We start from the raw sequence: 11,226 nt of genomic DNA, 5'->3' as shown, positions 1-11,226 counted from the left end.
GCCGCTTGCACAGATGTGCCAGGAGCTGTGAGTCAATACACAGGATCCGTCTGACAGCTACTCTGTACAGGACATTCTTCTCGATTTCATGAAGGTAACGGGAAATTGCATCTGTCTTTCTTTCAAAACTGCATCCTTTCTGTTCGGAGCGCAGGCAGAGCTCAAGGACACAGCCCCATGCAAATACAGGGAGAACATACAACCTCCACACAGACAGCACCCCAGGATTGAACCCAGGGGTTCACTGCGAACCACTGTGCCGCCATTCACCCTCTTTTGTAACGCGTCTTAAATTATTCTAAAGTTCGGATTGTCACGTTTGTCAGAAACGCTGCAGCTACCCGTCCTGAGGAGACCAATGACAACACATACACTGTTCTTGCAGACAAAGGAATTTTATTTAATGTTTTACCATCGCTTATGTCATTAATGCAGTTTACAACAACGCAAATTTCAATTTTGTGTGGAAAAGACGATGTACTACTGTTCTACAGACGCCACACAATTCCCGGCCTTAATGGGAGCCATCAGGCACTTTACAGTCCACAGCCTATAGATCGGCGTTGCTTCTCTCTCATTTCTAGCTTTTAAAATTTGTTAACAAATGTAAACAAATCTATGATCGCACATTTGTTTTGTTTTTCTTTCCTATCGACGCTAACACGGAGCTCTGTATTGCAGAACACTTTTGTAACTGCACAAAAGGATTTTAGTAATGACAGCGTGCTGTACAAATTACACGTAGAAAAACGAGTTGCCCCTGAACGTGTTGGTATGCTGCCCTCTAGTGGAACAAACGCAGACGTCGCCTCGGAGGCCCGTGAATGAATGTACTGGACGGTTCAATAGCGTGAACGACAAGCTGGGGCCAGCAATACTTCACGCAGCAAGATCCCACACAGCTGTACACAGAAAGTAATTCAATATGGAGCTTTGTAAAACAAATCTTACAGATGCTATAAAAATTCGATACCTTTTAAGACAACTTAGAAGGATTTCAAGCATTTCAAATCCAGTAGCCATATCACCCTGGAACTCACCACTGGCAGCCCCCTGAAGCCTAGCAGGTGTGAGCCTGGTCAGTACCTGGATGGGAGACCTCCTGGGAAAAACTAAGGCTGCTGCTGGAAGAGGTGTTAGTGGGGCCAGTAGGGGGTGCTCACTCTGCGCTCTGCGTGGGGCCTAATGCCCCAGTATAGTGATGTATACTCATCATGGCCTCCTAATAATCCCCATCTCTGAACTGGCTTCATCACTCTGTCCTCCACCCCACTGAGAGCTGGTGTGTGGGGAGCGGACTGGCACATCATCCAGGTGGATTATGCACACTGGTGGGGGTGGAGGGGATCCCCATTACCTGTAAAGAGCTTCGAGTGGAGTGTCCAGAAAAGCGCTATATAAGTGTGAGGAAGTATTATTATTGTAGGCTTAGGTTCTGTGTGTGTTTTGCTCAGTGGAGCGGTTTGAAGGGTTTTGGGTTGTGTGGATTCTTGGGTGCAGTTGGTGGCTGAGGTTAACGGTACTGTGACTCTCTGCTTTCTGATTGGTTAAGGGGGAGAACGGGAAGTAAGCGACTGAGAACTTGTGTGGTAAATGCGGCTGTTCTGTAATAAACTGTCAAGAAACTGCAATGTCAACCACCATCACACGAGCCCTACAGTTACATTATTATTATGATTATGATTATCAATGTGCAATAAAGGAATGAACAGGAATGACTTTCCTTTCCGTTAAGATCACATAAGGTTTTACTTACAAAACACCAAAATAAAAGAAAGGCACGCTGTAAGTGTGACCCTTTCGCCGGCAGGATCTGTCGCAGCTAGGCAGACTTGACTCTCTTGGTCCAGTGGGCAGGACTGACGGTACCGCGCCGCGCTTTGCTCCAAAAGTTACAGAGACAGACTGGAGTCACGCGTCAGCAGCTACCGGGAGGTCATTTTACCCGTCTCACGGTGGTCTGCTGTCGTTAGAGAATGATGGGGCAGGTGAGCGCCCCCTCTGTGCCGTCCTCCGGCGGGACAGTGGCTCTGGCGGTAAAGGCGCCCTCCTGGGTCATGCCGTGAGCTGGGTTAGGGCTCTGGGTCGCCGAGCGGAGATGCCCAATTCAGCAGGGTGAGAAGAAACTGCTCACATTCTCTCCTCCTGCTGCTCCTCCTCTGCGTGCGGACGCGGGATTCACAGCTGCAAGATAAGAGTTGAAAAATCACACAGCTGGCGATTCCAGTAAGTCAACAGGCTCCCCTCGGGCTGGGAGTCTCTGAAACTCGACGTTGCGCCTCCGGTCCTGCGACGGTCCGCAGACGCGCAGAGTCTGAAACATCTACACAGGCTGTGTGCTGGAAGCAGGGCAGCGCACCGCCGCGTTAGAACCAACAAGAGAAAAAGGAAAAAGGGGGAAAAACTTTTCCGCAGTGGCAAAATTTAATCGGAAATCGTCGGAACCGGTCCCAATCGATTCGATGGATCCCGGGGAGCTAGCGTACCGCTTCTTTTTTCCCGGCGTTCCGAAATCTTCTCATTAGGAAGAAGTCTGGAGGAGAGGCGGGGCTGTCTGTCTAGCAGAAGCATTATCTCAGTTCCGATCATTGTCTTTATTTATTTGCGCATTCAGAGCAATCCTTTTCCAGAAAGGCGACATCTGTGGATGTTATGTTTTCAACATCGTTTTGTCTAGTTCTTTTTTGCCTTTTGCTTTGATATTTCTCCTTTTGGTACTTTATTTTAAAAAGTATATCTCTTTATTTAGCATTATTATTATTTTCATTTCCGTGCATTATGCCTAAGTGACGTGCTTCTCCTTAAGGAGTTCCATTCGGGAATAAAAACAGTGTCACAGGGATCAATCATGCTTCATGCAGGCTGGTTGATACCGATTATCGTTTCAGCCGCAGTTGGTAAGTCGACATGTTTTTCTAGTCCAACTTTTAAGCTAGTATAGGAGCCTTATTTCTGAAACGTGAATGCAATAATTATACATCAAGATCAATCCACTCACCTTGTTTTCGCCAATCTACCGTGTTGTTGCCCGTAATTGAAGAAATAATTGAGCATCTGTAGAAGGATAAGTAACTAGTAGCTTTCGTAGGAACTTCTTTCTTTCCCCAGTTAGTAACTGAGATTTTTATGTAAACGGCTTGGAAAGTGTTACAGCACTTAAAACTCGTGGCGTGCTTATTTTAAAGAATGCTCTTAATAAATTTGGGTCAACAGTTTTCTTTTATCCACTAAAACACACCTGTTCCGAAAGGCGAATCTGAAAGCGAGGATTGATTTAGAAAGCAGACTTCTAACGCTGTAATATTCTTTGTTTTTCACGGAATGACTCAGCTCCAGTTTTAATTGTACTACGGGATTGCCGAAAATATTTATGTTTATGTTCGGCTTCAGACGCGTACGGGTCGGTCTCAAACTCTTGAATTCCAAGGACTGAGCCTGTTTCAGAAAGGACAAGGTCACCTCTTTCTGTAAAAAGAAACGGAAACCTGGGTTGAAAGAATTATAAAGAGTTATTCCTTGGGCACGAACCGATTCTTATATCCTGTCGTGACGAACCTCAACAGCGCGGATAACCGGTTTGAGGGGCTGTCTCTCGTTTATTCGAATCTCGAATTCAGCACAGCTAAGATGAGCAGTGCTTGTTCCCCGGCTACACTGCTACGGAAAAGCAAGGCTCTCCTGCCCGGTTGCTGGCGTTACTAACTCTGTGCTAGGAGCATGAAAACCACATGGGTGAGCTGGAGGGAATCGCACATTGCTGGCTGGGGAGCAATTAGGTCACTGGGTGCGCGCGACTGCCGCGTGCGTAGCCCCTCATTGATGTGAGAGCACAGGGCACGGGGTGGCCGCAGCGTGGAGCAGATAATATCGGCATTTAACGTACGGTCAAGTCCCTTGCAAAGTCCCCAGACTGGGACAGCGGGGTCTCGGAGGGGGAGGGGGAGAAATGCGTTGTCTTCCCCAAGCTGTCCCCTCCTTTCCCCCCAATAGGGTGCGTGTCCTCTCTGTCAGCCCGCTGATAATGGGGGGAAAATAATGGAGACGTCCGTTAATTTCTGTCGGATTGCGGGGTCTCCACTGGTCTGTTGTCAAATGCGTGGAGGTAGAGACTGTTTTCTCACTTTCCTTTATTGCCCGTGTTTAAACCTTGGCTTGCTCGTATTTTTTTTTGGGGGGGGGGATAAATTATTACATTGCCTACTGGCAGTTCTTGTGTATAGGCTCATGATCTGCTTGGGTCACAACTTCCAAACTTCCAAAGACTGCACACAGGGTGTCCCGCAATCTCTAAAGACAGTGAGGCACTGATCTTTCAATGGGGAATAAAACTCTTATATACATTCTTGATGACAGGGTAAACTATGTGTTCCGTGTGTATTAATAAAAAAGCACTGTGCAGCCACACCAGCGCTGACTGGATTTGACAAGTGATCGTGTTGTGAGGTTGTCGCACATATTTTATAATCTGCAAAATAAAAATGGCCAAGTACACGATAGTGGTTTTTGAGATGATGCGCCCAGCATATGGATGTTCGACATTTGCTTTCTGATTTTATGATATGGCTGCACATTTAGATGTAGCAGTTGCCGATAAGAAAATGACGCTTAACCCCAGACTCCACGGCCCTGTAGTTCTGCATCAACACAGCTGTGTTCAGACCTGTGTGCCTTAACAGAGGGAGTACCAAAGGTGTGACATTCAAGAGCACAGGCCTCCAATACAGCAGATTGAGGATGAGTAAATGCTAAATATGAGTCAAAAGAAGACAGGTCTTCCACACTCTGTCCCTGTCAGAAGAAAGTTAAATTTGAACTTTGTAAGGGAAACCTTGTAGATAAAGAGATGCATGATTCATAAGGCGTAACATTGAGCCTGTCAAATTAAGAAAAAGATTACCAGTCAGCCTCCCCTCCAAAAAAGTTCTCTGTAGAAAATGATAATCCTCCTTCCTGACTTCTTATATCCTGTGGAAACAGATGGTATGATATTAGAATTCTGTCAGTGGTTCAGTTCTCTACTACAGTCTTCGTGTTTCTTACTGCTTTCTCAAAAACAAGGTTACCAGGAGTCCCAGATGTTGAGTTAAAACAATAAAAGACCCAGCCAAGATCCCGAAGTCTTCGCCTGCCTTCGTTGCTGTGGCTTGCTGCCTTATCTGCTTCCTCCTGCCCTCTCTTTCAGATCTGGGGGTGCTGTCAGACGTGGTGTACCTCAAAAGGCAAGAGGGGGGCTCCGTGCAGATCTCCTGTTTGTCCCAGGACAGGAGCACCTCCCCCATTGGTTTCTACCTGCGGAAGAAGTGCCAGAACCCGGAGAAGGAAGTGCTGTTTCTGCGCTCCGGCGCCCGCGACCGGACGGTCAGCCCCTCGTTCAGGGACCGCCTGCGGCTGGAGGGGGAGCCCCGGGAGAACGAGCTGAACGTGACCATTTCCCTGCTGCAGCACGGGGACACCGGCCTGTACCACTGCGAGTTCGTGTACAACGGGAGCCCCCTGGACCGGCACGTCTCAGGGGAGAGGGACTATTTCGTCTTTGTGGAAAGAGCAGGTAGGCGATCACGGGGTTCCCCACGCCCCCTCTGTCTGGCCGCTGGCGTGGGGGCAGTGCCGGCTGGCGGACTGCAGGCGGCTGGGATTCCTGACCCTGGGACTGCGGTATTGGATCACGACTCCGCTCTGAGAGGACGCTCCGGCAGGTCGGCTGGGGATGAGGAAAAAGGCTACAGCTCCAACCCCCCCCGTTTTGTCAAAGTCCCACCTCCATCCCCTAAATTAATACTGAAGACCCTTGAAATACTTTTACCTAACATGCAGCTTTCTAATTGTCTTCTCTCATAGACACCGATATGTACGTTTCAGATCTGCTGCTAAACGGGAGTCAGTCCTTTTAAACACCAGGTCTCAGTAAATCCAATTACAAAACACATTATCTTTTTTTTCTCCTTATGGTTTACAGCAGTCTTGCAGGCTCTGGTTCTGTTACTGTACAGCCAAGGCCTTTATGCTCATGACTTAACGGAGACGTGATGGTTTTAACCTGAAAATCACGTTTGTGCTCTCTTGCTGTTTTTATCTGTCACGCAACTTGATTGCTGTAAACGAAAGCTGACGGGAGCTGCCAAGGCTCTGAAGCAGACAGGCAGCACGGTTCTAGAGCAGTTGTGCAGCAAAGGTCTAGAGCAGGCGTGTGGCAGAAGGTTTCTAGAGCAGGCATGTAGTAAGCAGTGTCTCTTGTCTCTTATTCAGAAGAAATGCCCTCTGTGGAAGTAGTGCCGTTACAGACACGCGAAGGGGACTCTGCTGTGATCCCCTGTCCTGCTGAAGGCACAGACAGCTTTATGGATGGCTTCTGCTTAAAAAGAAAGAGGACAGGGGCAGAGGTGGAGGTGCTGTACCACTCCAGAGAACAGAGGCATAATGGACAAAACGGACTGCACCAGAGTCGCCTTCAGTTCGAAAGAGAGCTCAGTACCCAGACCTATAAGCTCACTATTAGTAACCTGCAGCGCAATGAAAGTGCTTTGTACAGCTGTGAGCTGCTGCGTCCTGGCAAGCAAGAGAACAAGCGCATTCTAGGGAGGAGAACTTACTTTATCTCTGTGCAAGGTAGGTTGAAAATGTTCAGAGCATGTTTGAAGCCTTCTGCTCTACTCTAGTTCAGCCTTTCCTACATAACATAGCATCTCTTACTAGAATTTGCATTATTGCTTTTGTCAAATGGGGAGTATTTTTAGTGCTGGAAAAAATACAACTGTGGAAAATCACCTGTTTAGGTTCCTGGGGTTATTTCATGTAGAAGTAGCTTCTTTAACGCTAAAAAAATTTTTTTTGCATTTCTTCCTTCCACGTCTTTTAGGCAAGTCTTCTTCACGACTTCAAAACCACATTGTGTTTTAAGACACAAAAATAGCTTCAGTTCCTCTAAAATTCTGACCTTATTTGTCCCAAGTAAAGTTAGTGTCTTGGTCAGACCACAGCTGTACAATAAGATTGAGCTTCAGAGCAGCAGCAGGGACTGAACCTTTGGACAGGAAGGAAGTGAGTTTTTCAGTTTCCGTCTAAACTTCAAGGGGTACGAGATTGCTTCTCAGAAGCTCCAATGCAGGCATGTGCCCCGAATTGCAGGTACAAAACAGTTTTTCATGGCCAAGGAGGAAGGAGGGCTGAGGTCCAATAAACAATGGAGTCAGTCCACTTTCTGGAGCTTCCTGAGTGCGGTGCGTGTGGTTCAGAGACAGGAACTGGGCTTGCATCATCTGTCCAGCTCCTACCACGAGCGCTGAAAGTCAGGTTTCATGATTAAAAAAAAGCCACAGCCACCCCATAAATCTTCTTGCCTGTCATTATGAGTTATAATTATAGTGGCTGAGTTTTTGCATGACCAAGCGTGCAAGTGCTCTTTCATTGCTGTGTAACGTATCCCCCTTATAAAGAGGGCTTCACCCTCAAAGCAGGGAATCTGACAGGGCAGTATTGGCACTTCCTCAGATGACTATGACTTGCTGAATTCCTCATCATAAATTAAAGAGGCACGCTAGCAAGCAACATTGCAAAAGCTTTTGGCTGTTTTAACCTCCATTACAGAGGCTGCCTTGGTCCTCAGACCCCTGTTCAAAGCAGATACAGAGACCCAGAGCTACTGTAAAAACCAGCTAGTGACATTTACTTAAGCAAAAGGGAGAAGTCTCTAATGTGGCCTGATCACAGTGCATCTTTTACACAGAAGTTTCCCTTGAAATCAAAAGTGATTGACATGTCAATTCGGCATCACATCTGTGCAAAACTGAATATTGCTATTCAATGGAATACTGCTTATCCGTCAAGCAGCTGTAGAGAGATAATACAACAGCCGATATACGACACTAAAACAGATCTCGTTCACTCTTTATGTGAGTCGCACATTGTTTTTTCACCTCTAACCCAAATCACCGAGAGGAGTTCTGCTTGCTGACAGGTGTAATGGTGGCTCAAACATCCCAGTCCTGTCCTAGACTCACAGAACCGTATGCCAGCCGGAGCACAACCTTTTATTAAATGGATCTTCCCATCATAAAAAAAATTGCTTCATCCTGGAGACCCTTGAGTCTAATCAACACAGGGAACTGTTTGCATATCCACAAGAATTAGTCAGCTGTGACAGTGTTACCCTCACGAGTACAGCATGGACTTTACAAACAAGACCTTGCTCCCTATGGGGACTCCAACACTGTCTGGTACCTTGTATCTGTTCCTTCGTATTGTGTCTATTTTCCATTATACCTAAGAAGATATAAGAGCAAAGCCAATCTTCAGCTACGCCTCAGTGAAACAGCCCAGGCTATGGAATAAGCTGGCATTTTTCTCAGTGATTGTGGTAGCATGACTGAAAACGACATTGTCAGTTTCCAGTTTAACACGACTCCCTGTGGCAGCAGTGTCTGTGCCTAGACAGGGACTTGAGGCAGGGACTCGCCGGCTCCAGGCACCTCCTCCCCTCTGTGGCGAGGCAGTTGCCGAGCTCTCGGAGGCTCACAGCTCCTCTGGGCTCCTGCGGCGCACTCGTGCCTTGTGATGGCAGGCCCAGGAGCCCCGGTTCTTGGCGCGGACACTTTGCGCCTCCCATGCAAGCTGTGCTCAAGAGCGTCCTGCTGTGTTTCTGCAGAGGCCATCTGCAGCTGTTCCAGTTACCCGCCTCTGCTCTACGCCATCTCCGGAGGCATGGCGCTGCTCCTGCTCATCGTCACTGTGCTGTTCGGAGCCCATTACGTGAGTACCCCCGGCTGACTGGACACTCCGCAAGCAGCAGAGAGTGCTGGACGTTTCATCTGTCTGGTCTTGGCCGACGTGTGTTCATAAGAAGGCAACTGAACTGTTAAGTTCGATTTCTTTTGGCTAGAAGGGGGCTTCCCGATTCTAGTGTCATTCCAGCTCAGCTCTAAATCTTCTAAATCTTCTTCTAAATCGAGCCAACGCACCACAGTCTGCAATTGAAACCTTTTCAAGGTCAAATTAGCGGGGATTTGAAGTTAAAGAGTTGTAATAGTTGAAAGTGCCATCTCCCGCCCCTATCCAGCGCGTTTAAGAACCGAAACCCAGCGAAGACTTCAGATTAACCTGTTTAAGTGATTAATTAGGTAACAGAGCTCAGCCAGCAAATGTCGTTCTGGGGAAATGAGAACCACTGACTTGGAACGTTCCAGATTGTAAAAAACAATTTAAACAAAATGTGTTTCTTTATGGGGGTAGACAATCTTTGCATATAGACATGTTTTTATAAGGACGCAGATGCACAAATAGCACACCGAGTACAATATGATTCTCTCTCCAGCTTTTGGGGCAGCTCTTGTGGTCTGATTTTCCAGAAGTAGTATGTAGAATGGCTGACTGTGGGTCTGTCCATTTTTTTTTAATTGTTCATGCAACTTACTTAGAAGGCTTTGGCTAATAAAATATCGACGTATATTACCTATGCTCACACTGCATTTTGTAAATCCATAACGATGCTTCCTTTGTGCATTGCTTTCAATATTTTAAGTCCTTCATTCAAGTAGTTTAGCCACATCTAGCACTCGGGCCCCAGCTGAAAACGACTGCTGCAGTCCTGGACAGCAGCTCTGGCACGGAAAGGGAAGTCTGGTCTAAGCGCAGCCCGAGGCAGAAGTCAAGTACACCCTCGGTGCCCCCGAAGGGCGAGCTGATGAGGTTTGGTGGTCTCTCTGTGCCGCAGGGCAAGCTGTGCTGCCGCTCAAAGCCACGAGCCCCCGTCCCCATCTACGAGGAGATGAGCGGGGTGAAGCCTCCCCGCAGGAGGGCCCCCTGCAGCTTTCCGGACAGCAGCCTCCTGCAGGAAACCGACACCTCGGTCTACGTTAACCCCCACGCGCGGCAGCCGCACGAGAACTACTACGTCAGCCCCAGCCACGTCCCTGCGGACAGCAAGGACTGACGGGGCGAGTCTTTCCCAACGCGCCTGCCGGTCCAGGCACAGACAGAACAGACGGCCGTTCATCCGCTGCCTGCTCACGGAGCTGGATATGGAGATGGAATGGAAATGCAGTGGAAATCGTTGTGATATTTAAAGTAATTGCTGATCAGCATTTTCCGACGTTATCTTTGATCTCTGCCTTACCGACGTTACTTCCGAGTGCTAACAGCCTACAACATGCCAATGAATGTAGCCATGCTTATTGATGTGCAGCTAATTAATTTGTTTCCCAGATGTAACAAGAAGCCATTTAAATCAGAATCTGCATGATTATACATTGATAAATGTCTCTGATAGAACTTGACATTATGTTTTAATTTAAGAGACAAAGCTGTCGCTCCTGAAAACTGCAGAAATTTTAATGAGGAATAAATGCATCCTTGATGTGTCCAATCCTGTTTTGCATTGTTTAACCTTGAAGCTGCACTCATGATCACACTTTGAAGGAAACCAATGCAATACATGAATTGTGTGAAAAAAGTGGAACAGATCTGAAGTACTTGCTCTGCACAAATAACTTCATGGCATCACTAGTAAGACCAATTTATTGTTTTGAATGTATTTTCTCATGTTCAATTAGATCATTTTCATTGTTGTTTAATTAGCGCTTTAATCAATGCATTTGGAATCGGAAGTAATTGTGGCTCCAACCTTTCAACCATGCACCAGAAAACACAACACTCATAAAAAACTAGAAAGGATCCTGAAGCACATCAGCTTTTCTTTTTGGATAGAAGACAGGTTAGAAATGAGTAACTCACATCACTTATCACTGTCACTCCCACTGTCTCAGCAGCTCAGAGTACTGGTCAGTTATCCTGGGATGTTACCAGAAATATCCACTAATTCCCAGGGTAATTACAATTGGATGAGCTTTACAACTTCATTTCCACTTTTTATAGACAAAGACATGTTTTTTAACCAAAACCCTGCTTCAACTTCAGACCTACAGCATCGTGACATGCCAAGCTTTCTCCTACCTTGTATCTTAATGTAGCTTTACCACCCTTTCCTACCCAGCATTCTTGAGGGAACAAACACTGCTGACTTATCCGACGGCAGCGCAGGGGAAAAACTGGCCGGGCTGCCTTGTGGGTGGGACTTTCCAGGCACAACAGAGGTGATTTCCTGAAGGACGGAAAGCCAGGCCACTTCCCGAAACATCTCAACAAACACGCCAGCGCTTAGTTTCTATCCATGTTCCCTGGTCTGGGAAGAGGTCACAGGTCACAGGTCACAGGTCATAATGAGCCCATTCAGGA

The 11,226-nt window shown here is 47.1% G+C and overlaps 1 protein-coding gene across 3 annotated transcripts; it reads left to right on the top strand.

Annotated features, from left to right (window-relative positions):
• The first annotated feature begins 2,606 nt into the window (after positions 1–2,606).
• LOC148824228 (uncharacterized) lies at positions 2,607–10,357 on the top strand. 3 transcript variants are annotated; one of them, XM_088927643.1, is made up of 5 exons: positions 2,607–2,897; positions 5,183–5,548; positions 6,247–6,606; positions 8,642–8,745; positions 9,707–10,357. In XM_088927643.1, exons 1-5 carry the CDS (start codon positions 2,849–2,851, stop codon positions 9,923–9,925), a joined length of 1,098 nt encoding a protein of 365 aa, XP_088783769.1. In that variant the 5' UTR covers positions 2,607–2,848; the 3' UTR covers positions 9,926–10,357. The 3 variants fall into 3 exon arrangements, with proteins under 3 accessions (XP_088783769.1, XP_088783770.1, XP_088783771.1); XM_088927644.1 differs by having other exon boundaries at positions 2,626–2,897; positions 6,250–6,606; XM_088927645.1 differs by lacking the exon at positions 6,247–6,606 and having other exon boundaries at positions 2,742–2,897.
• Positions 10,358–11,226: the final 869 nt, after the last annotated feature.

Source organism: Atractosteus spatula, chromosome 11 (genome assembly GCF_055471065.1).
Source record: "Atractosteus spatula isolate fAtrSpa1 chromosome 11, fAtrSpa1.hap1, whole genome shotgun sequence".
In the NCBI taxonomy this organism is placed as follows: domain Eukaryota; kingdom Metazoa; phylum Chordata; class Actinopteri; order Semionotiformes; family Lepisosteidae; genus Atractosteus; species Atractosteus spatula.
Note: the sequence above shows the minus strand (reverse complement) of the source record. Positions and strands in the feature narration are given on the sequence as shown.

Excerpts from the sequence above, each read along its gene's own strand:
- LOC148824228 (XM_088927643.1), top strand. The coding sequence starts at position 2,849 with ATGCTTCATGCAGGCTGGTTGATACCGATTATCGTTTCAGCCGCAGTT. Across the intron at positions 5,549-6,246 it reads CGTCTTTGTGGAAAGAGCAG|AAGAAATGCCCTCTGTGGAA; the intron begins GTAGGCGATCAC and ends TCTCTTATTCAG. Across the intron at positions 6,607-8,641 it reads TTACTTTATCTCTGTGCAAG|AGGCCATCTGCAGCTGTTCC; the intron begins GTAGGTTGAAAA and ends GTGTTTCTGCAG.